Raw genomic sequence first — 25,638 nt, 5'->3', positions numbered from 1 at the left:
TGGGGAGAGCACATGGGTGACATGGGGAGGGTTGCCATGTCCCCCTTTTGGTGTGCTTGTCTGTTTTTTCTGAAAAATTCAACAGGGAGAAAACAGACAGCAGTGGGTCCCTGTAGGCTGCACTAAAACAAGCTCCGGTGGCAGGAGACAAAGTCCAAGATGCAAGTGGTGTGAGTGCCGAGACAGGCTGTGGAGGGAGGGCCTGACATTGCCCACTGTGGAGGCTTTTAAGACCAGGTTAGGCAAGCGGATAATCTGAATAATCTGGTCCCAGCTCTGAGCAGAGACGGGCAGAAACATAAGACTGAAAAATACCTGAAGAGGACACCTATTTGAAGAGGGGAAGGAAGGCAGTAGAAGAGACAGTGACAATTAAATCCTGTTCCAAGCAGGCTCCTGCCACACAGAAGTCACTCTTTGCCAAGCACTAAGGGTCTCAGTTCGCTCAAAGATGAGGCTCTGGGCTGTGTCACCAAACCCAGCGGGCAGTTCACCACCCTCCCCCGCTGTACCTATCTGGATGTAGCCGTCCGGCGTTCGGCGGTACTTGACGGCTGTGCCTCTTCCCTCCTGCAAGGCTTCCTTATCCGACTGCAGGCTCTGCGGGAAGGAGAGCAGCTCGGGCAAGAGCCCCCCAAAAGCCCCGGCAACAGCAGTAACCCCGGAGCTGCCCTCACTAGCAGCCCTCGGTATGTCATCCCCCTCACCTGGCTCCCCAGGCCTCATGCCCCAAAACAAACAGACATTTGCTGCCCCCATGCTGCTGCTTCCACTGCACTGTCCTGGCTCCACCCCCTCCGCAGCCTTCCCACCCATCCGAGCATCCCCTCTGCAGACACGAATGGCTCCTATAGCGACTGCTCAGCACCGCATCCCCATCCCAAGGTGCTCTCCCACCGGCTGTGACCCCCCAGCTCTCAGCCAGCTCCTCACAAAGGCACTCGAGTCTTGTAAAGATTTTTCCTGGCAGCTATAAGCAGCTTCCTTCTCTCAAACCTCTTTCGCGTCCCACTCGACCTCCATGTCATGTCTCAATAAAACACTTACGTCAAATGGCAAAACTTCCACAGTCGTATTGAAGAGTTTGTCTTCTGGGTGCTCAATGTTCCCGCTGCGGAAGAAGAACCTGTGAGAGAGACCAAAGCCATGGAAACCCACACTGAGTGAGGGGGGACAGGATGGCTTGCATCACAGCTGAACCATCCAGCAGCTCAACCTAACAGGTACCATCTCAAAAAGACAATGGGCATATGGTTTGGAAAGAGACCATCTGCGCCACATTAGCTAAAGTGTGGATTGCTCACAAGCGCAGGAAAGCAAAGAGCTCCAGCAAACATGGCCCCACTAAAAAAAGGGCCAAGTTATCCTTCCTCCTGGGCAGCCAAGCAGAATACGGGCAAGAAATTCAACGTGAGCCAGAAGAGCAAAAGGAAGGTGTCTCCACATGCTCCAAGCTGTCCCCAAGTCCTCCCTCGTTCACCTCCCCCAGGCACTGGCCTTTCTATGCGGAGTGGTTTGAAGAATCTGAATCTGATGAAGTCTCCAGCGGTGGGAGTGAAGGCCCAGAAGAAGTCCTCCCGCAGGTAAGCCTTCTCCAAGGTGAAGTGCTGGTAGGTTTTCAGGCTGGTGCTCACCTCCGCAGGAGGGTTGACGTGCTCTTTCCGCAGGGCCTGCTTGCCAAAGTCTTTGTCCTTGGTTGGGGACAAAGCAAAGGGGCAGAAAAGGGTCATGAGCTACTCTCACCCAAGAGGAACAGAGATCCCAGCAGTGAGGCATAGCAAGTTAAAAGCTCTCAATTTGCACAGCACAGAAGGATGGAAGAGATGTGGGAAGGCATCAGACAGGGCAATGCTGGATCCCAGGAGGATACAACTTCAGAGGTGGCACAGAGAAGCACCACTGCTTTGCACTCTGATCTAGCACCAAAGAGCTTTTAATTGTCTAAGCATTGTCCTAAATGCATGTCCTGCCCCAGGAGCTCTCCAAACAGCCCTTACACCTGAGGAGAAGGTGGCCGGGAGGAATAGCAAAAAACGGCTGGATTACATGGCCTGACAGGCACTGCACTGAGATACAAACTGGATCACACCATCCATTTACCTGGGGATCCAACAGACACAGCACTGACACAGCCCAGGGATGTGTGTGTCTGGGTCCTGCATATACAGCTGTGGGAAGCTTGATTTTGTTGATGTTTAAATACATACAAGCAATTTAAGCTCTTACACAGCAAGCTCTAGTTCACCTATCAGCAAATCCCAGGAACAAGGAAGGTGAGAAGAAGGAAGTCTGACCAACTCAGGAGTCATCTCTCCAGGGTTTTTCAGTTGATGCTTCAAAACCACTTTGCCTGGACCATGGTTTGGCACACAGGATGGGTGGCCAAGACCAGTACTGAGGCTTACAAGCTTGCAGTGACTGCAGGTATATGTCACTGCCATTCTGAGAACCAGGAGCTACATGAGCTCACTAATACAGAATAGAACACAACCACCGCCCAGAAGCCCAGCTGTCACCATCTCACCGTTTGCTGCCACTGATGTCCCCACCCCAAAAGCAACCAGCTCCCGGGTGCCTGCAGGCTGAGGCTTGGACAGGCAGCTGGTACCCACCTTCAGCTTCTGTATCTTCCCGGCCAAGGAGGAGTGGGTTCCCACGTGCTGGAAGAGCGAGGGCTTGAAGCGGATCCTCAGGTTTGCCTTCTGCCTGTCACAGTGTTTCTGAAACGAGACAATCCCGCAGTGCCCCGTGTTAAACCTCTGCGGTCAACTGTGACCCGTGAGAGGAACGGCCAAGGGCACGACAAGGGATAAACATCCCTGTCTCTCTAGTTCTTTGCCTTTCTGTGTTATCTTGGTTTTAATTTGGCAAGAGAGCTTTTAACTGTGCTCTGGAGGAACCTGACTGTGTCTCTCGGTCACCCACTGGGCATTGCCGGGCAGGCGATGTGCCCGAGGTTTAAGTGCCACATGTCTCCTTGCCAAGCACGGCTTAACAAATGTTGAGCAAATCCCCTCTGGGTGCTGTCAGGTAGGGACAGCCAGGGAATTTTGTTTCTTTCTTCCTTGGCTTATCAGGAAAGCCTTTTTCCTGCAACCCGGAGCTTGGGAGCACTGGTGTCCGAAGGTGCAGTAAATCCTGGGATGATTCAGAGCCGAAGCGAACAGGTAGCAAGCGCGGGCTCTTTTCAGATGGGCAGTTTTCAGTTTGTTGGCAGTTGTTGTGAGGCAGATGTATGGCAAGTGCGATTGTCTGAGCTGACTGTTTCACACTCATCCCACCATGTAAATAAACCTGGAGATGCAACTCCAACCCAGCCAGTGATTTTCTGTGGGGCGGGGGGAGAGAGATGATGGAGGAGGAATGAAGGACAAAGGGGGAAAAACACTGACAGTGTGGAGGCAAGAACTCACACTTTAAACTGCAGAGAGAGGGCATTTGTTTTCCAAATCTTGCCTTTTCCAATAAAAGAAGCACACACACACACACCCCTACCACTGTCTGCTCTTGCAGCCTCCCAGCCAAGAACAACCCTGGCAGTGACCCTGCTGCTGGGTGCTGTGTCACCAGGTGACACAGGGCAGGGGACAGGGGGACAGCCAGCCACACCAACTGCGCCATGGGCTGCCCGCACGGGCCACTGCCACCCTGCCAGGAGCTGGGAAATTCCAGGCATGACCCCTGCGAGCTGCAGAGGAGATAATCCCCTAATCCAGCTCACGTTACATTAGAAAATTAAAACTAGCCACACTAATGGGAGAGACCCTACTCATTGCCAGCAACCCCAGATGCAACCCCATCAGGTCTGATCTCACTCTGGACAGGAAGAGGAGGAGGAGGAAGGGAAATGGAGAGAGCTACAGTATCTCCTTAATTCTCTTTCCCCTTGTGCTAAAGAAGCATTTGCTGAGAGCAGCGTTGTCTCACTCGAGCCAGGAGGGGGAATGGCTCAGTTGGTGGCAAGAAGGTCACCCTTTCACACAGCTCTACCCCAGGTAAATCTAAAATTAGTTAAAAAAGAAAGAGCATAATATATCCAGAGGAGGAAAAGCACTTACCAAAAGCTCAGGTCAAATAAACTTTCAATCAAAAAGACAAATCCTCCCTGCTACCAATTTGATTCCACACAGTGGGATTTACAAGGGAAAGTCATGTTTGAAAGGGCGCTGGTGCAGAGTTAATCATGCAAACGGTGGGGGAAAGAAGCCAGAAATCCACATGGAAAGTAGGTTAATTTTTAAAAAGCCAACACATTTCAGAGGTTTGCAGTTTCCCCTGGGAAAACCTTGGCTCCACCAGGTAGGAGAAAATGAGTGAAGAGGAGCTAAGAAAAAGATGATCCTGTGCAGCAGGATCTGTAGTTAATCAATGCTCAAACTGATTATTTGGGGGACGGGATGGGAGAGCACAGACAGCAGCATCATTCCCCACTCCATCCCAGCATCCTGCCACCTGGCTTTGCCCACGGCTGTGATGACCCTGTCACACCTGAGCACACGGTTTGAACTGCCAGGAGGACACTATTGACATCATCTGAGACTGGTCCTGCTGCACATGGGGCACTGGAGCCAACCTCACGGCCTCTGCCAGGGATCAGGCCAAATCAAACCACATCTTTGTCCCACTTCTGCAGAGCCCTGAGGATGCCCTGTCCCCTCCAACACAAAAGTACTGTATTTATCCCCAGAGTGACCACTTGCTTTGGCATTTGCCACCACAAAGTAGTTGTGGCCATGAGGTCTGTCCTAAGCGACTGGCTTCAAGCTCTGCACGGGGACTCCACTGCTCATTCTCTGCCGGGGGAGGAGGGCGAACGAGCACATGAGTAAATACAATATGTTCAGAGAGGAGACAGGAGAGGATCTGGCGGTGAGCTCATCTTACATCTGCTGTCACACACATTCCTCCTCTGCCCTTCCCACTCGCTTTAGCCCCTCGCTGCCGCTGCCGAGGGGAGTTCAAACACAACCTCCGCAGGGCACGGGGGCTCCTGTGCTGCTGCCTGCAAGGTTTCGCGCAGGCACGGCTCAGCAAACGGGACGGAGCATGAAAACGGAGCCTGCTTCACCGCTCTGCACCCTCCTAGAAACGCCGACAAGAGCTTTGCGTGCTCTGGCTTTATTTTGGCACACTATGCACGGCGGGCTCGCTCTCGGGTCATCTGGGGTGAGGTCCCTGGGCAGCCCGTGTCTCTGCTCCAGGCGGGTACGGCACACAGACCCAGAGCCAAGGGGTTATTCTGGGGTTATAGTCAGTGAGCGGGGAATGGCTTCAGGGAGAGAAGCACACCGGAATGAACAACAACACAGAAGAATGGGGAATGGCTCCTCTCCTTGAGGACTCGGGGAGGAATACCCTGTCAGTGCTTAGATGCAGAAATAATGCCTTATCCGGCAGCTGCGGACTACAAAAGCCTGAACTCCCAGGTCTTCGCTTACACAATTCACAAGGACACCCCGCAGCACACTCCACAGGGACAACACGGTTCAGCGCAGAGTCAGTTTGCACCAGAGCTCCCAGGAAAGCTCCTCTGGAGACAAAGACCACGTGCACATTTGCCCACAGACAACAGGTTTCCCTTCAACCGAGGTTGTTTACGTACTGCGTCCTTCTCAGGGTTGCAGACTTTCACCCAAAGGATGTGATCCAGCAGCCAGTCAATGGGTTTGTCCTTATAGAACATCAGGATGAACTCCACAATCAAGCTCAGATCCAGAGACTTGAACATTTTTCCTACAGCACAAAGAAAGAGAGAAGAGAGAGCAGCTATGGTATGAAAAGGTCAAAAATCAGAGCTGGGAAGAAAATCTTGGGAGACTGGTTTGTGGAGATTGGATGTGTCCATCTCTCTACGTAAAGGAAATAGCATGCAGCTCTGTTTTATGTACCAGTACTGCTGGCATTGCTAATACAGCTCTGGATTTAATATTAATCGCAGAATTAGAAAGCATTAGTGTCTCATAGGTCACAACAGTATCAAAAGGTCTAAAACTCTTCCATTCAGCAGGGAGAAATAAGGATGAAAAACATTCAGCCAGCTGCAGGACAGACCATTTCCTGCCCCAAAAACTACAAATTTTAAGCCAGTCAAACCAGTATCCAAAATAACAGATGAAGCTGCTACTGCAACCATGTACTGCCGTTCCCAAAATAGTTCTGTGCTGATGTAAACTTCCTTTTGCATGCTCTTAGGCAACTCCAGATCCCATCCAGTCTAAAAGCTACTGGTCACATCTGAGTTGCTCATCTGTCTGTTGGGCCGCTGACCAGATTTATTTTTATTAAAAGTGATTATTAGCTGTGAGCATCTTTCTCCCCTGTGCAATACAAAGGCCATTGCAAAAATAGGGAGGGATGAAGTCCAAGTATTTTATCAGCTCATCGGGACAACTCGTTGGACCAAGTGGCTGCAAGAACCAGTAGGCATCTGTGTCCGTGCCTGATGGGACTGGGGTGAGCTGGGGGGGGACATTACCAATAAACCCCAGCTGAGAAAACTCCAGGATCATCCACTCCTCGGAGGGCTGCTGCAAGGCAAAGTTCTTCATCGTGCTGAGATAGTTTGGTTTGGCCACAATATCATCCTCCAGCTGCAAGAGGAAAGGACACTCAGTGCCAATGACCCATCCAGGTTCCATTAAGAGCCTCGCTGTGCAGAGCAATCACACCACAGATCGGAGGAACGCTTTGGCACAGATCTAGTTTATTTTGGAAGAGGCTCCAAGCAGATTTTTCTCACCCAGTCTAACAGGTAAACAAAATAAGGATTCCTGCCCTCCTTGCGCAGGAGGTCTCTGAGACACCTCAGAAACCTGGCTTTTGAATCTATCTGGTTAAAACCTGCTCCCACTCCGCTGCATTCCACAACTGGCCATGCTCTTTGCCCGCTCTCCTCCGGGTACAAGCCCCAGTGAACTCACAGGTTCACCCCTGTCCCCTCCGCCCCCAGCACCAAACCCACCTGCACGTAATAGATGCCTTTGGACTGGGCGTACATCATTAAAAAGCAGTAGTCGAGGTTCTGCTTCGTCCTCCACCTGCAAGAGAGAAACACGATGGCAGCGCCAGTCTGTCCTGGCATGCCCGGCTGCTCGAGGCAGCCAGCTGAGGCTGGTTTAAGCTGGGAAGGTGACATAGCTCTTGGAGAAGGGGATAGCATATGGCCTCTGCCTTTTGGTCTCAAACTGGTCAGCTAAGAGTGACTGGGAAACTCAGGGACGTCCCAAACAAACATTATCTGGGTTAAAATGACCCTTTTGCTTGGTGTTGGAAACACCGCAGCACAGGACAAGCCCTGTAAGGCTGGCACCAGTTCATCTCCCCCACACCACGTCCTTCTAGCCCTCGGATAAAGCGAGCTTAAGGGTCTTGCCTGGCCCTACAGAAGAGCTTTCCCTGCTGGAGCTGGGGGGAGATGCTGCAGTTACTTAACTCAGGGCTTCCTTGTTTCAGAGCTCATTGATTCTTACCTGACTCTTTCCTTGGGGTCCCCAAAGGATTCCCGCAGGTGGGAGAAATCAGGATAGAAATGCGGAGATGGGGAAATTACCTCCAGGAGACCTGAGTGTATTTCCTTTGGGAATCTGAGGGAGAAAAGCTGCAGTAAACAAATACCTCCATGCCTGACGCACCATTTCATAGACCTAATTGCTGGGTGAACACTGAGCTGCAGAATCAAACAAAAAATACAGCCTCTAAGATCAAATTCCCCAGCAGCTAGTGCACTTGCAGGCCTCACCAAAGGACATCAGCAGGGACTGACATGGAATTTTAAAGCTGTTCTCTCCCTCCCATGGTCTCTAATCGCCCCACATGTTCGCTACTAGCATCCCTTTTCCCTCCTGCACACATGCACGGGTCAGTTTTAAAGACCAGCCCCAAGCACCGTGTACTCTCTACAGGATTAAACGGACCTGCAGACTGGTGCACCAAAGAAAGGACTTGCTGGCATTACTGGTATTTAGAGATTTTCCAAATGCATCAGTAATTAAAAGCCATTTTGCAGAGATTATGTTATGCATTTCTGATAAGTTACTTAAAACCACTGCTAGGACAGCCAGCAGGAATTCTACCTAGTTCCCTTACGCTGATAAAATCAGCATCTATTTTCCCTACAATGTGGTTAAAAACTCTTTAAAGAGTCAAACTTGAATAGAAAATGTCACCCTTCTGAGAAATGTATACCTACAACAGCCCTGCAAGCAATAACCAGAGATTACTGTAACTGTGAGAGATAAGTGGGAAAACCAGTTATTTTTGTACTGCCCTTTTTGAGAACATTTGGTGCAAGGCTGATTTCCTTTGTTTGTGCAGAGCCTGGAGGATGGGAGATGGGGCAGAGGGAGACAAAGCAGTGAGATTGCCAAAAACTTCTCACTTATTTTTCCCTTCCTTATCCCCTCCTTGGGACTGGCAAGATTTTCAGCTAACATTTTCAAATCAGAATCAGAAGATTCTCATTGAGCTGACAAAACCTGTAGCAAAGCAGTGGCGGCTTCCTCGCTCCTGCACTATGAGCTCAGCCTGCCCTGGCCCCACACCGCTCAATTCAATTTGGAAGAAAAATAATGTCAGTGAATCAGGGAGGAGCAGGAGGCACTGGAGAGGGAGGGACAGTGAGAAATCAAATCATTAAGTCAATTAAAGTTTCAAGCCTTCTACGCAGAAGCACTCTCTGCAGCAGCACCCAGTAATTTCATCAGGATCTGCTGGACAATCGGTTCATTATTCTCCGATAAGTGCCGGCAGCAGGAGGGGAGCTCTGCCAGCTCCTGCACAGCAAGATGGAGGGCTTTGTTTCAGCTCTTCTACAAGTGCCCAGGAACACAATCCCCGCTGCACATTCCAGCCCCTCTCCCATCATTGGCTCAGGGACGGGGACACTGGAGGGATGTGCTGCTCTTTGCGTCTCCTGATGGCGACTGCAATCCTTTGGAAACACGCAATCGCAGGAGCTGGACGGGAGTCACAGCCTCTTCTTTCACCACTTTTTTCTTTTGCCTCCCAGCTCTGACGCTGTCAACGCCTGGACCGGTTCACGGTTAATAATCTGTCACCGGCTTCTGCCTAAACAGCCACAGATGAAGCCGTAAAAGCCACTGACTCCAGGACATAAATAGCAGCTAGCGTGAGAGACAAATGTAACTAGTGCCTAGAACAAGGGAAAAACAAACAGGCTGGAGCAGGAAGAAAAATGAATCACAGATTTTTAAAGCAAAATAAGGCAGGAACATTTGGGTGTCCCTACCACGCTGCCCAGTTGCTCTGACTCTGCAGAGCAGGTAGAGGGCTGCACTGGACACAGAAACCGCTGCCAGGGTCACTGGAAACCTAAATAAACCATCTTCTTGCAATGCCACAGGACAGAAAGCGCAAAATGAAACAGCGTGACCGCATGTGTTAAATACTGTGAGCACAAGGCAGCCTGCTGGAAGCTACATACAAGATGCATTTTAGAACGAGCATAAAGTGGAAGTGGCAACAGCAAAGACAGCTCAGAGTTTAAGAACTGGAAAAGGTAAATAACAACAACAACAAAAAGGGAAGCAGAAAAGCATGTATTTTCTCGGTAATGAAGCTATTCCCCGGCCTTGCTACAGGCACAGACCGTATCGCTGTACTCATCTGGAAGTGCTTACAAGTTTCTGATATTTTCTGCCACTCCGGCCGTGTACTGCGGATCCGTCTGAAAACAAAAGATAAGCACTTTTAGTTCCTTCAGCCTCAGCCCGTGCCCCTGTGGCTCAGAAATCACCTTGAACACACCCCCGGGACACTGTCAGCACCTCTGTACATCTTCACTCACCTTCATGTCTCCTTTGATCCAGTTTAAGGGCTCTCCCCACACCGACAGACTCCTAGGAGCCCTCCTTTGTGTTAACCAAAGGCATCACACACCAAAATCCACCCAAAGGACTCAAGATCCTTTCTCCTGGCTCTTCTGCCCCTGCCAGCACTGTGTTCACACACAGTGTTAACTTCTGGGCTATCTTTTCTTTCTCCATACACGCTAGCTTTCATCCAAGTGAATACTCGGCAGAAAAGGATCTCTACCCGTTTTGTGAAAAAGAGAGGTCTATTTATAAGCATGAGTTTTCCATTTCAGGTTAATTTCAACGCTTTTCTTCCTAAAAAAACCCAGTTTGTCCCACAAACAACCTGGCAATCTGTAACAGTCGGGAAGCAAAGGTCAGCAGTGCCGCATGCCGCTATCTGTAGGACAGATAAGTGCAGGCACACACAGGCACCGGACAGAAACCATCTGCACAGTGACCAGGAAAACAAAATCCAAGAACAAAGGGCAGGAGACCCAGGAGCAAAAACTGTGCCTGTTTCCTGCTGGTGACACGGTTCTGGGCGGTCGCACGGCCCACGGGGCCGCGTGTCCCGGGTGGAACTGCAGACGCAGCATCGCAGAAGCTGGGAGCGGCTGCTGCTGCACGCGGCGCTGGGCGGAGGTGAGGAGTGAGATGCTGGGGATGTGTGCCGCAGGCTGAGGACAGCACTTCCACACTGGAACGGTGACAAGGGAGGGTTTTGTCAAGAGGAAAAAGGTCCCTTTCCCAAACAGGGCCCAGGCACGTGGTGCTGGACTCATTTCTTACACCAGCGCTGCCAAGGAAACAGCAATGGGAAAAACAAAGGCAGGAAAGATGCTTGTGGATTTGGGAGAAAATGCACAGCTCTGCCCCAGGGACCCAGCTGCCACTGAAATGGCGGTGGCACTCAGAAATGAGAAGTCCCCATCCCAAAAAGGACATAGAGTTGCTCCACTTGTTGTCCTGAGTCTCCAAATTACCCAGCATCCGCTCCAGGTTCATAACACCCTCTCTGATATTTACTCTTTATCCCATGCCTGAGGAGCCCTAACAAGCAACACCGAGTGCAGGTACATTGAGAAACACTTTGGGAAGAGGCAGAGCAGGCGCAGTGGTGGTTGACACTTGCACATATGGAGGACGTTGTGTCAGCAAGAAAGAACAGTGATGGTGATCTGCAACAACTACCATCACTGTTACTGGGATATGACAGGTGTGCTCCTGCACTTCCCAGTATCAGAATTAATTTCTTTGTTGTTCACTTCCCTCATCACAGGCAAACACACACAAAGTCAGGTGTTGCCATCACGGCATGCACCCTGTTTTCAAGTCAACTGGAAAATATATTACAATAGTCCCAAGCAGAAGATGTTTCCCATCAAGTTACTTAAAAACTCTCATGCTTTAACTCATCCACTTTGAAAACAGCCACCAAACCTGTCCTGGCTCAAAGGGAAATGACGGCCAGGACTGAGTCTTGTCCAGGGTACTTTGGGCTGTACCCATGCGTGAACACCTCCTTGTACAAAATACCAGCCAGAGACACAAAAGTCAAATGCTGCTCAAAATATCAAATGATGGGTAAACAGGCAGCAAATCCAGACATTTATCTTTGTTCTGCTCCCAGTAACATACCACTGAGGTTTATCTTTCTTACCAGATTTCTGGAAATTAAGACAAATGCACTTCGAGCTCAAGAAAATAATCCTGAGGGGAAAGCCATGGAGAAAAATAACCATGTAAACCCATAGATAAAAGCAGCTCTTGCGGATTAACGTATCAAGACTTTTTAGCCCCTAGATTCAGCAACTGATTCTGGGTTCCACAGACCAGTATGAAGAGGCATCATTATTAGTCTCATCCCCAAAACAGCAAGCTCTTGGCTTTGGAGAAGGGGGCTAGTGCTGTCTTACAGGTGCATGGAGAAATTAAGCTGCTTCAGGAGCCGATCTGAGAGCTCCCCCAGATGTGGCCATGCAGCTGGCTCCAGCACATTTTGGGAACAACCACTCAAGCACCCTGCAAGAGCCAGCATAACTTAGACCAGAAAGAGAAACGCACATGCTGCACTGGCAGCTGCTAACGTTTGCCTGCCTGGATTCTGACCTGCTCTGGCCCAGCTGGTGTTTCATTTTGGGCAGGATGCACCTAATGATCCTGGTCAGACAGCAGCCCAAGGCTGGGCTTATCTGCCCCATCAAGCAGCAGAACTGGCCTCCAGGTGGGCAGCCGTCCCGTTTGGCACTGAGTTTGGCAGACAGCAGGTGGGACGGGGGCCAGGGAAATGGGGTAAACAGGCAAAGCTCTGTCTTACCTCAGCGATGAGGACGACAATGACGGAGTCTTCCTTCTCCTGCTGCGTGAGCTCTGAGATGAGGGAGTTGAGGGTGTCGGTGAGGTAGGAATGCACCTCCCGCTTCACACTGGGGATTCCCATCACGACGGACACTGCCCAGGGCCAAGGAGAGATTTTTAGAGAGGGGGCTGTGCTGGGACATGACATTTCGCTTTGCTCCCATGACCGCCTCATGGTTCTCCTGCTCAGTGTCACACTCTGTCATTAAAACCCAGCAGTCATCAGCAGGCTGAGGGATTCCTGGGCTATGTAGTTCCCACACTCCTGGCCCCCAGCCCAGTACCAACCAGCAGCACCCCAGGGTGCTGACCTGGCAGGACACCCATGGCAGTCACATAGACTCTTGCTTTTCTCCCCTGAAGACTGATGCCTCAAGAAACACCCAGAAACTCTCCCTCTCCTAGGGGACTTTTCAGCCCGGGAACGGCAACTTCAAGACCACCCTTGTTCTCCTAACCCTTCCCATAGCTAAAAGCACCACAGTTGAGGAGGGATAAGTCAGGTCTTGGCTTTGGGTTGGGATTTGGGGGTAGTAGTGTATCATCTGGTACTACTGCAGATGGGATTTGTCTTGAGTTAGAGTCTCCATGAAGCACCCAGCAAACTGTGCTTTCAACTGACCACCTTCCAGGCAAAGTTTAGAGCACTCTGGAGATGGGAAGCAGCTAAAAACACCTGGCAGAAGCATCGAGAACATTTTAGTGCCAGTCAAGAGCACAGACAGCACTGCCCTGTAGACGTGACATGGCTTACCCACCCTGCATGGCACCATCCCAAGGAAGCTTGCATGACGCATGCAGCCATTCCTCCAGTCCTGCTCATCTCTGTACCATGGCGAGGCCCGGAGGAAAGGGCAGGGACAGGCACTAAGGGGAGGAAGGGCACCAGAAGCAGCACTAATTCCCATTTACCTCCAGTGCGCCCCTGTCCCACATGCACGGCTGGCTGCAGACTGTTCTCCTTTGACAGCAAATGAGGCAAATGATGGAAGATGGTGGGAAGGTGCAGCACATTCTTGTTGGTGATATTCCACAGTTTTAACTTGGTTTCGTCTTAAAAAGGAAAAGGGAATCAATTGCAAGGAACAGTAGGTAGGAAGAGGCTGCAAGGCAAAAAGCCTTTTTAAGAGCAGCCTGGCCACCCGAGACTACTGCTGGGCTATAAAAAATGAGGCCAACCTTTAACATGCTACCACAAACCCAATTAAAGTTCAGCAGGAGCCATGAGGGCCTTAAAGAAGTCCCAAAATATTTGGGAAGGAGGAGGAAGAACTAAGATCAAATGAAGGTCAAATCAGATCTTTCTGTAGAGATCCAATTTTCTTCAACTGAGCGACTTAAAAAAAACCAAACCAAAACCAAACAAAACAAATAAATAGGCAAGGGGTGCTCAGCCAGCCTAACTCCTTCCTCCCTCCTCTCTTCCGATACCCATTTTCCATACAGATTCAATATGGCCATAGGAAATGGCATGTATGACTTGCAAGGAAAAAAAAAGAAGCTTGTAAGCAAGCAAGTTTGCAAACATCCTCAGCAGAGGCAATCTCAGTGTTTAATGATGCATGTGCACCTCTAATTAAACAGGAGTTTAAGAGTTCCCAGGTCCCTGTGAACTCCACAATTTGCTCGCGCCGGGGCAGAGAAGAGCACGTCCTGTCCGCAGCCCCGCACACACACACACACACACATCTCTACCTCCTCATTAGCAACCGCTTCAAAACAGCCCAAGATCCTCAGCTTCTCTGTTTATTCACCAGATAAGCTGCTCCAGGTCCGGTTTATATCCCGCAGGGCCTGCTTCTCTGAGATGGCTCTCTTGATCTCCTCCAGGACTAGGTTGAGCTCCTTGGAGCGCTTCAAGCTCTCCTGCTCGGCTGTGTGAAGTCGGTCCCGAAGGGCAAGAAACTCCCGCTGGTAGATGTCCACAACGTCACCTGCGGATGGAAAAGGGAGAAGCTTTCTCCTCTGTGCTCTGGAGGGTTTCAAGCCACGAAAGCAACGCCTATCACTTATACCTCCCCTATCTACACGATCCTTAAAACACAGAAAAACAGAATCATTTTGGCTGGAAAAGACCTTTAAGATCATCGAGTCCAACTGTTAACCTAACACTGTCACCAAACCATGTTCCTAAGAACCTCATCTACGCATCTTTTAAACCCCTCCAGGGATGGCATTTCAATCGCTTCCCTGGGCAGCCTGTTCCAATGCCCAGCATGGATTTAGGGAGCTGTGGTCCAGCACGCACCCATCGGTGAGCAGGCTGAAGAGAGGGCAGTTATAGCTGCAGAACTACAGTTTAAAAGCTACTTCCATTTTTCTCTTTTACTTGGGTTTCTGGGTCATATAAAAATACGACCAGGTTCTCTGTGACCAAAGCACACGGCAAAAAAGAAGCTGCATGGTAATTCTTCTTCACTATGTAGTTGGAAAAGGGGAGTCAGCTGCTGGCATTAATTTTACAAGCAATATTCTGCATCTCCAGAAGTTTGGGCACATGAGATGGTGACTGCTGGGGCAAGTGGTGGGGAACCAGAGCCAAGAGAAAAAAGAACTGCAAGTCCTGGTGGTGATGGTCTATTAAAGCCACAGCAAAACCAAGGAATATCAATATTTTTAATCGCCTTGCTTCTTGCTTTGGTTTCCTTATGGCACACGAAGGAAAGAGTTTTCAGAGCACATGTCAAGAGTGTTCCAGTGGGTAATTCGGGAAAACCCCCGGACAGCATTTTGAAGGCCTTCTCCAGGCATCTCCTGGATGACACCCCAAGTGATGGAAAGGGAGATGCTGGCAAAGGGGATGGCACCCTGCAGCGAGATGAGGGCAGGCACCGACACCTCCTCCAGCTGCACAAGAGTGTCCCAAATTCTAGCAGCCAAAAGGGATTCGGGGAATCTAACCTCTTCAAAGCACGCCAGGATAAAGAATATCACATGGCAGCTACTGCCTGGATACTTATATAAATCCAAGTGTTTGGATACATATGTTAAGCATGCATCATAAATGTCATATATAAATAAGAAACTTTTGATAGGGTAATAAAGCTTTTTATTTTGAAAGAACATCTTACCGGCATGTCCTTTTAAAGTGATAAAACTATTGAGAGCCTTTGGCTGGAACTATACAATAGCTGGGAGTGGAATAATTCAGTCATTAATGAACATTCTTGGGCCCTTTTTTACCCCATCATTAATGAAACTACTCATTAAAAATACACTTTTATCTGTGGTCACCCATGTGTTTTCAGTGAAGCTATAATTCACAGGGCTACACCCAAGACAGATTTATCCTTAGCCCAAACACGACCAGGAGAGCTAATGACCAAAAATATTGCACCGGAGCTGCCCAACACGGGCTAAAAATAAATCAGAGCCATTGAGAAAAGATACACTGACTGCATCGACAACTTCTATTTTGGGGTCCATAAAGAAAAAGGAATTTTGAAGATCAGACATACCCAGCTCCAAAGCACTGAGTTTCCAAGACAACAGTGATTCCCTGTCCAGCTCCTCATAAGGTTTTTCCCTAGGAAAAGTTTCGCCCATGGGGTCTCTTGTCCCCACAAAAACCTTCTTAAAGACTCACTGCTTCAACACCAGGGCCCCCCCAAGGCAGTCTGGCTCCTATTAACCTTTCAGTATTATTTTCAAAGCCACTGGCACATGGGGAGAGAGCAGAGGAAGTTACACCCATTTGATTACTCCGTTCATCTGACAACACGTTATTCAGAGAAAGTCGAGGGACAGACACAAACAAGGCCAGTCTTTCCCTTTCCTGTGGGGTGCCGCTTGCCTTCCACTCCCACCGAGAAAACATTTAAAAATTTGCAGAAAAACAGGTTAACACCCAGCTTTGGGAGCTGCCACAGGAATTCACAGGAGGATGTCAGGCTTTAAACTGACTCCACAATGAGCTAAACCTTTACCTGCTGGTCCCTCTCAGACATAAGAATACACCTTTCAGCTTCCCAGTACTCTAGATTATAGGTTTTCCTACTTGTACCTTTTACCAGCTGCATCTCTGAACACCAGCAAGGAACAAGTCTCACTTTCTGTTTTTGCATGACACGACGGCAGGAACCGTCCTTGTGCAAGGCTGGAAGCCTTTGGCTCTTGGCATACCGGGGGGTCACTATCCCGCAGATGCTATCAAAGCCAAATCACAGCTAAAGGCTGCCACTAGATTGTGTTCTGCAATACCTGGAGCAGAGTAAAGGCAGGGCTTTGTACTTAATGGCTTTTTCCAGCGCACTGCACTTCGTTTGTGTCGGATTCAGAAGGGAAATGTCACTGATTATTCAGTCACTAATGACCTGCTCGCCGAAGCCAAAAGCTGTACTTTTCATTAGACCGCAATGGTAATGTGCAGTCAACCATTTGCTGCTTTTCTGGCTAATGGTTGGAAGTGAAATTGTATTTGTTTCCAGTGCTCTTGTCCTATGATGTCTTCCTAGGCCTTCTATTCTTTAATTAAAATTTCATGAAATTTAAAAGCTGATCGATCGTGACCGGTTCTGGTGACGGTTTGAACAATCCGAGACAAAGCCCAAGATGGGCGTATGTTTTCCCATAAATTTCCAGTAATGCCTTTTTGCACTCCTTGGTCTGCAATGACACACTGATGCAGATCTGCCGTCCTCACAAAAACCCTCATCTGCTCAGCCAGTGCTCTGAAAAGCCACGAAGGGCAGCAGAGGATAAAGGGGGGGAATTGGCTCACATCTCTACGAGCGAGGCTGGACACACAAGTGATTTGCTGCTAATTAGGCTGAACAAATTTTTCAGCTACTGTCAGTTCAGCACAGACCCTTTACTTAACTTTCAAAGCAGCAGCACTCCCTATCTACATATTTATTGTGTTCCCTCCCAGCACAAGACAGCAGAGCTCTTAAAATATCCGCAGACTCAAGCAGTGCAGGACAAAAACTCCTAGCTATATTTAAAATAAGACTCAACTTACTTTTTCTTGGGTGATAACACATTGCTTCAGGCTTAAAATACACAGGTTTAAGAAAGAAAGAAAGTTGGTATTAGGTGATGATCTGCAGGACAGACCTGGGAGATCAAAAAACCTCTTGAATGGGGACTTGCAGCACACATTGCGCACGCCCAGTGCGCTGCAAACAGCAGGTTTCACACTTTGCCATGCTTAATATTTGCACGCCGTTGTTAGGAACAGGCTGGCTGCAGGCTCTGTGTGTGCATCGAACAGCCTCGTCCCAGCCGGCTCCGCAGGGCAGAGAAGGCAGCGCTGGGCACGGCTGAGCATCGGCCGCCATCTGTTCATCCCACACGGATCTGGGGGCTGCGCGTCCCTGGGGAGGGGAGCAGCCTGCGGCCGGGGGACAGTGACCATAGCAAGGGTCCTGCTGAGCATCGCCCCCTCCTCTCGCCCAGCTGAGCGCAGCCACAGCTGCCAGGCTTTGTTTTCTTTAGCTGGGGGTCTCCAGCTGAGAGCCCTGCGCTGGGTTTGCTGAGCGACGTGGGGAAGCGCTGGAGAAGCAGTGGGCAGGGACGGCTCCAACAGGCTCCTCGCTCAGCAGCCGGGATGCGGTGGATGGGCACATGCTGGTGGGGCTCACGGGCTGCTCCCCAGGAGCCTGACATGGGCTCTGCAGAGCTGACCTCCCGCTGTCTCCCCGCGGGTTTTCATCCATGCAAGACAGCCGCCGTTTAATAAAAAGTATTTCTCTGTGATGGGGAATTCTGTGGCTTCGTCCTTAGTTAAGTGACTATTAAATGCAAAGCATGTTTGCTATCAGAGGTGAGGACTGGGACATTTGTGTGCACTCTGCTTATCCATTTTCAGGTTTTGACTGAAAGCAAAATAACTAATCTGATTCTAAAAGAGCAGATGGGCATAAAATCAGACCAGTGCTGATAAAACCCCCACCTTGAAATCTCACTCAGTCATGCATATATATATATATATATGTATATACACACACACACATACATATACACAGTCATGAAAGTAGTTATTCTGTATTCTGCGCTAGTCTTTCAAATTGCACTCCAGCCTCCCAGGGAGCCCACGGTGCATTTTAAACGTGTCCATATTTCAGGACCAATTACTCCTGGTTTTGTTCTCCACAGATAACCTCTCCCAGCAGACCGGACCCACGGCCAAAGCCAGACATTTCCCTTTGACTCAATCTTTTCAAAAGCAACTGCAAAGTCTTTGCTAGCTGGATTTGCCTCTCATTAGGAAGAACTCTCTTTAAAAACTAAAAGCAACCTGCAAACCTCTAGACTGTTTATCTTTATAAAATCTTGGCTTCAAGAGCACAATGGCACCTTTTTTTGGCTGCAAGACTTCCCAGGGTCAAAACAATGAAAATAAAGCATAGTCAGTCCCAGTTTACAACGCAAATGGAGTCAGAGTAGAAAACTAAACTGCTTACAGAAAATTCATCTGCAAGGACTATTCTTTTAAAGCACCCTTTTCATTAATAACTGTTCCCTCTCTAGGACTTGCAAGAGCCTGGGGGACTCCAGAGCACACAAACAACCCATTCTACAGCATCTGTGTTATCCAAAAACGCAACAGCACAGGGAACCAATCTGAACCCCAGCTCCCACTGTCCCCATCCCTGCCAGGTGCCTGTGCTGCCCATGCCTGGTCTCCTCCCCAGACATTTATAGGAGCTCTTGGAATTAGAAGATGACTAGGGATTTTTATTTTATTTATTTTATTTTTTTTTTTACATTTTGATATTTAGTGATTTATAGAATGCCGGCACCGCTCCACACATTACACCATTACACTCTAGATTGCCCTGATTGAATCGCAACATTCATTAGGTATTTTGCTAACAGAATTTCACCAGACCATTAACATAGATATAGGGAGTTACCACACCATATCGGTGAATTAAATTCAGCTCCTGAGATGAGAAAAAGGATAGTCCTGTTTTACATGAAAACCTGATGGCTAGTGGAGCACACAGGTGTCAGGCACTTTGCACACTGGTACAGACTGATCCACAGTCACTCCACAATAAACGTTTTATACCATTAAAAGCAAAATATTGCCCTTCGCTTATTTGGCTGTAGAAGGAAGAGACCAGCACTACAGACTTACCACAAACAAAACCCCAAAGCATCCCCCAGAAAGCCACAGGGAAGTGACTCTGCTGGGGTATGTGGAGCTACAGGTAAGCTGTGACAGCAAAAATACTGTCTTCAGTAGCAGAAAGATAAAGAGGATAGTTCAGCATCCAAAATATCCCCTCAAAAGTCTCTGCCTGTGCCGCACAGAATGCAAATTGAGCAGGTCTTTTCCTTCAAATCTAAAGAAATATTAACCACGCTCTTGTAAGATGAGCAAAGTGAGAGATGTATCATCTCACCTTCCATGAGCCAGCAGACCATTGTTCACAGTCTTAGACTCATCTTTTAAAATCATATATATTTTGGCAGCTCAGGATATATGCAGCCACTGAGAACTTGGTTTGCATTAAGGAACTGAGCACAAAGACACACTGAGCAACAAATCAAACACAGTCAAAGCCAGATTTCCAGGCGGGGACATTATCTGGCAGGGTCGACCTCCCAAAAGACTCCATCAGTTGCAGCCACCCTGCTGGGGGCCAATTTGTGCCCACAGAAAAAGCCTTTCAGCAGTGCCATCAGCGCACAGCAAACATGGATGCTTTACTCAGTAAACATTATGTGACATTTACAGCTCCACTGTGTCCTGAACCACCTAGATACAGAGTCAAAACAGGCATTTTCTAGCTCCTGCTTATAAAAACACACCCCAGGCTTCTTTGTAAGTCTCTTTTTTTTAAAAAAGAAGTTTTTAAAGCAAAAAGGTTTTAATAGAAACTTATAACCATTGTGTTATAATCTGTGATTCGCACCAAGACAGAAAGTAATATCGAATGTAAACTCATCATTATTGGTAAAACAGAGAGCGGCAGACAGGGCAGAGAGCAGGAGGCACGTGGGTTTCCCAGTTCGATGCAAAGGGGCTGCGTTACGATGCTGCTGGCACTGACGGAGCAAGTCCCAGAGTCACTATAATCATAGAATCACAGACTGGTTTGGGTTGGAAGGGGCCTTAGAGATCATCTGGTTCCAACCCCTACCACAGGCAGGGACACTTCTCACAAGACCAGGTTGCTCAAAGCCCTGTCCAACCCAGCCTTGTACACTCCCAGGGAAGGAACACAATGCGCATGGGCATCCGAAGCAGCCGTCAAAAACAGCAGCTATGGTTTAGATCCCTACGCTCATCCTCTGCCTTCTATTTACATTCAGTTCAGTCACTACCTACACCATGTGCTACCCTGAATCAGGGCCCAATAATGTATTTCGATGCCACCACCACCCCAGCGCACGCCATGGTGCCGTCGCTACGCTCCAACCTAGAGTCTGTGCTCAAGCACCATCCCGAGGGGACGCAGCACAGTGCTGCAGCGTCAGGGTCTACGGCATGTTGGAGAAACTGGTACCCAACCTCCACACCAGTAAAAGGCTCTGGCTGCCCAGCTGGGCAATGGCAGCAGGAGGGACCCTGCGCACCCACCCAGCCGCTCAGCCCGGCGCCGCGGGGGCTCTCGCGCTGTTCGCCGGGTCGGCAGCCGCTGCTGGGCTTGAGCATCCCCCTACACCAGCATTGTGCTGAGTCAATACATCAGCTGGTGCTAGAGGCTTATTAAAAGTCAGCCTGTCTGAAAAAATGATCCTCAAATAAAGAAAGTGCTTCCACCGGCTGCAATCTGATGCGTGTGGTTTTTTCTTGTTGTTTGGGTTTTTTGTTTGTTTGTTTTTAAATAAAGCCATCTAATAAGAATTTGTGGTATATTTAACAGCATTTGAACCTTCAACAGCTCAGCGTAATGAGATAAAAATGCAATGCATCTCTCCACTGACGGTCTCTACCCAGGGAACATGGGCACCCTTAAGTCATCATTTCTTCTTTTTGCAGCAGTAGGTTTTGATCATATTCCTGTTGTACGTCTCCTTGCTGGATTTTAATGTTGTCTCAGCATATATGTCCTTAGAAGGAGAGAGGAAAATATATATCCCCTGCACCTTTTTGTTCCACAGTAGGAGCAACTGTTTGCATTTGAGATCCAGTTCAGACAACTAAGTAGTAAGTTTCCAGGGATGGGGAGGAGTAGATTTCCCATTATGGGGATGGTGAACATTATAATTCCCTTTCCAAAGAGGAGAGCAAGTCACAGAGGTGCCTGCGCCCAGACCCAACAAGCTCCCCAAGGAGGGATGCAGACCCCAAAGCAAGGATGTCGAAAGTCACAAATGAGGAAAGCAAACAGTGATGCCCATCGCCAATGCCTAAAATGTCTTGGATCAGGGCAGAGGAGGCGGCAGAAGCTGTCAGACGGCTCTTGGGTACCTGCAGAGCAGGTTTGGGATCTCTTTCTGCAGCCCAGCTCCGTGGGTGAGTCACACCGAACGACACAAGGAGCTCAGAGATCGCTGCAAATCCCTTGGGTTTGATTGTGCCACAAACAAAAGCGCTGGCAGGCAAGGAAAGCCCTGGTAGGTATAAACCACCATCAGCTTCTGCAAAAGGAACTTGACCTGATTTTTCCTGTGGTTTATCAACCCGTTCAAGTGATTTAATAGATGCAGAAATCAGATGGCAATTCATTTTGCTGCAAAAAAGCTAAGGAGGAGAAGGGAAGAGGGCAAATGCTGCCATTGATCTACAGAGAAAGAAGATGGAATTAAACAGTGAACTTTCATCGTAGCAAAATGTTAAATATCAAGAGGAAGCCATATGGATGGGTATTAAAGCCACTGTCTAATAGATTTACTGAGGATATGGAGAAGGAGTTGAATTTGCAAAGTAGCCAAATACAGAGCTGACACGGAGAGAAGTTTGTCAAAGCCAGAAAAGAAGCAAACAACAGGGAGAAAAGGCAACAAAATGGCAAATTAACTCCAAAACTGATAGATGCACATTAATCAGGGAAATCAAGGTATTTTTCACATGGTTCTTAATTAACAACATTAGCTAGGAAGGAGAACAGAGCACAAGAGTGTCTTGATGCTCCTCTGCAGGCAGCAGCAATTCAGGGAAAAATACAAAGGGAGGAAAGGGAGGCAAACAAGCTGTTAGTCTGCTTAGTGAACGGGATGGGGAATAATAGCATGAAGATTATTATTAAAATGATGCTGCCTAATCCCAGAAGAGTTTTCACCTCATCTGAAAAAAAGAGTATTATTACAGACTTAAAAGGGGTTTTAGAAGAGGGTGATGAAAATGATCAAAGGACTGAAAAAAACCCTGCTCTGTGAGGAAAGAAAAAATATGAGATTATTCATTTTTGGATGGGCATAATAACAGGGCTCGTGATGAAAAGCATATAAAAATAGAGTGATATAATGAAAATATATCACAGACTTCCATTCTGCATGTCTCAAAATATAGGAGTAACCACTCAATTCAAATATTAATTTGAAGCTGATGAAAGGAAATGTGTTGCACAGAAAAAGTATATTATTCCTCTGAATTCATTGCATGCAAAACCACTGAAACAAGAAATTTAAACAATATAGAAGAGCTGGAAGATGCTACAAGCACAGAGGCACCATGAGATGGGGATGAGACCAAGATGGGATAAATCAGCACCCTGCCGGTGGTCCCTGGCCTCATCCAGCTTGGCAGTCCCTTTTCCCCCTGTTATTTGGGAGAAAGAAAGACCCCAAATTTCTGTGTCTCTCCTCACAACCTGATTAGGAACACTGCAGCTTTCTTCTTCAAAGCAAAGCTAATTCATTGGCAATCTAATTATTTACCTGTGTAGCACAAATACAGCTTTCAAAGCATTTTTCTCTCAAATGGAAAGTGAAGGCTTTGTTCTTGGTGTTTTTTTTTTCAAATACTCTTTATTTGATTGGGGAATAAAAATGCGCTGAAAGTGAACAAAATAAAGCATTACGGAAATCATGGGTCATTAAACCTCGAAATAATTGCATCGGCTCTATAGGATTTAAGGGAGGACATCACACAGGCAAACCTGGGCGAGGGGTGGAGAGAAAGGGGGAGGAAGGGCAATGGGGAGGGCTGGGAGCCTGCACACGTAGTCAGTCCTGACTGAGCAAACCTGTCCATAGTTTAAGAGGATAAACGCTCTCGGATGCACCTAGAGAGTGTGTTTGTTGCTCTCCTGCACTGAGAATGCACCTGCAGGATCCTGCAACAGCCTCGTCCGTGAACCGTCGAGGCCCAGGCACACGAGTCTCGGCGCTGGCCGTGCCATGGGTTGCTGTACTCGCCACACCGGATTGCAAACCACCACACGCAGTAAAAACCCCAATCGGATTTGCTTGGCTCTCACTACTTGTAAACCTCCCGACTGGATTTCTTTCCCTTTCGCCTTGTTCTCACAATGAGTACCAAAGTTAGTGAGTAAAATCTCATGAACCGAAACAGCCCTGAAGAAACAGCTGATGTCTGGAGCGCACAGGACCGTGTCCCTGTGGGTGCTGGTAAGGCCCAGTTCTGGAGCTTTAAATAAGCAGAAAGTCCTGAAGCAGAGCAAATGCCTCACCGTCTAACAGGAAATCCCTTTTTATTACAACCCATTTATGTTAATAGTGAAACAGTGACCTTATTCCACCACGCTCTTGTGCATCCCACTAGTGCTAATAGCTCACAAGACCATCCAAAAGGAATCCCTCCAAGATGGGAAGCTGATCTTTGCAAAGGTCACTGTGTTAATCATCACAGCCCTTTTCTAGCAGCAGCTGTCACTAATTGCCTGTGAAGGAGTCGAAATAAAATTCTTGTTAATCCTCCTCCCAACATTACTAAAATCCAACATCATCATCATCCCCCCCACAAATGACCGTGAGCCACCAGCACTTTGCAGCTGATGGACGAGCTCTGCCTGTCTTGAGAGAGATGCAGCACTGGTGGGTAGAAAACAGCAGTTCCGCTTTGCAAATTGAAGGATAACTTATTGATTAGGAGCAATAAGTGCCGGGATGTTGTATTTCCCCACCTCCTCGTACGATCGACCACCGCACTCATTATTCCATTAAAGTTACCACCAGACTCAGAACAGCCACAATCCTGGAAGAGAGGGAATTTGTTTAATCAACAACATATGAATCTTTTGGCATGGCTGAGTGTATGAAAGAATTTTACAACAGCAAAATAAAGCACTGCTGTGTTATAAATCAGAGAACGCATATGGAAAAGTTAGAGCGATGTACTAAGTCAAAGGGATATCAGGGAAATCACAGAAGTTCTGGCTGGAGTCCCTGGCTCTGCTGATTTTGATAGCTGAGAATTTCAATGCAAGTCAGGTTTGACTTCTTTTTCCAAAAGAGTAACTCATTTGCAATGCATGCAACTGTATTAGAGTGAAAGGATATTTAGAGCCTTCCCTTCACTCCACGGTCTACGTAAATTGTACATCTTGTCTACCTACAGACCCGCAGCTGCAAACAGATTATAATTTCCCTATTGTACCAATGCCCGATCAGACTCACAACTGTGCTGGTGGGTAGAAGCAGACTTTTAAATCACCACATACTGATCACGGGATGAGCTGATCTGAACTGCATTTTGGTTTTGTAGTCTTAAGTAATTTGCACAATGCTTAAAATAAAATGCATACAGAACCTTTTAAAAATTACTCAGCATTAATATTTGAAATATTTATCCCCCAGGGTGCATGCTTGTAACATGAGCACTTAATGGGGTACATTTTCTTCTCTCCAGAGGAAAAACAAGACATTGCCATTAAACAGCACACTTAGACTGACTATAAGTGTTGATGCTATCTGAAGGCTCTTATTTCATTTTATATGCTAGGATAATTCCTGAGAAGAAAAACATACCGCTAAAAGAGTAGGAAGAACCACTTCTCCCTTTTCTCATTCTGCAGCCAATAAAACATGAGAAAGGGTTATCAAATAAAGCTAACACCCCCACCCACAAAACCATACCAGCCTGCTTCAGAGTGGAAAAAACCCCCTTATTTCTTCCTGTTGCAGAAAGCACATCACTGTACAAAAAGATGGAGCTCTTGACTCGCCAGCAACAGCAACCTGCTGCAATTTAACTTTTCCCCGTTTGAAAACGAAAGGACTGACCCAGAGCTGGGCGGCCCTGGTTCCACATCTGACACAGACGAGCTGCGGAGCTGCCTGCCCGCCCCGGGATGCCGGCAGATCGGCCGTGCTGGGCGGCAGCGCCGCTGCTGGCGATGGCACCGTTGCTGGCGATGGCACCGCTGCTGGCGACGGCACCGCTGCTGGCGGCGGCACCGCACGAGGCGGCGGTTGCAGGACATTTCAAGGGTAGAGAATAAACAGCTGGGGGAGGAGGAGGATGCTGACTATGTGGGTGTCCTGCTGTTGAGACCTTTGGTTGTTTATTAAAGGATGCCTTGAAAAGCTTCTCAACAAGCTGCTGCTCTGCAATGTTACTGGCATCTCCCACTCCCCCGTGCCGAGCTCCGGGCAGGGTGTCGCG

General features: G+C 48.3%; 1 protein-coding gene across 1 annotated transcript in view; it reads right to left on the bottom strand.

Annotated features, from left to right (window-relative positions):
* MGAT4B (alpha-1,3-mannosyl-glycoprotein 4-beta-N-acetylglucosaminyltransferase B) overlaps window positions 1–25,638 on the bottom strand; it is a gene marked incomplete at its 5' end in the record, with an annotated part of 51,090 nt that overhangs the window by 1,090 nt on the left and 24,362 nt on the right. The window contains 12 exons of the mRNA XM_080353324.1: window positions 513–600; window positions 1,048–1,126; window positions 1,498–1,691; window positions 2,613–2,720; window positions 5,603–5,733; window positions 6,476–6,590; window positions 6,962–7,037; window positions 7,470–7,583; window positions 9,639–9,685; window positions 12,133–12,266; window positions 13,086–13,226; window positions 13,928–14,107. Of these exons, the coding sequence (XP_080209450.1) occupies window positions 513–600; window positions 1,048–1,126; window positions 1,498–1,691; window positions 2,613–2,720; window positions 5,603–5,733; window positions 6,476–6,590; window positions 6,962–7,037; window positions 7,470–7,583; window positions 9,639–9,685; window positions 12,133–12,266; window positions 13,086–13,226; window positions 13,928–14,107 (1,407 nt within the window). The remainder of the gene's footprint in view (window positions 1–512; window positions 601–1,047; window positions 1,127–1,497; window positions 1,692–2,612; window positions 2,721–5,602; window positions 5,734–6,475; window positions 6,591–6,961; window positions 7,038–7,469; window positions 7,584–9,638; window positions 9,686–12,132; window positions 12,267–13,085; window positions 13,227–13,927; window positions 14,108–25,638) is intronic.

Source organism: Nesoenas mayeri (genome assembly GCF_963082525.1).
Source record: "Nesoenas mayeri genome assembly, chromosome: 14".
NCBI lineage: Eukaryota > Metazoa > Chordata > Aves > Columbiformes > Columbidae > Nesoenas > Nesoenas mayeri.
Note: the sequence above shows the minus strand (reverse complement) of the source record. Positions and strands in the feature narration are given on the sequence as shown.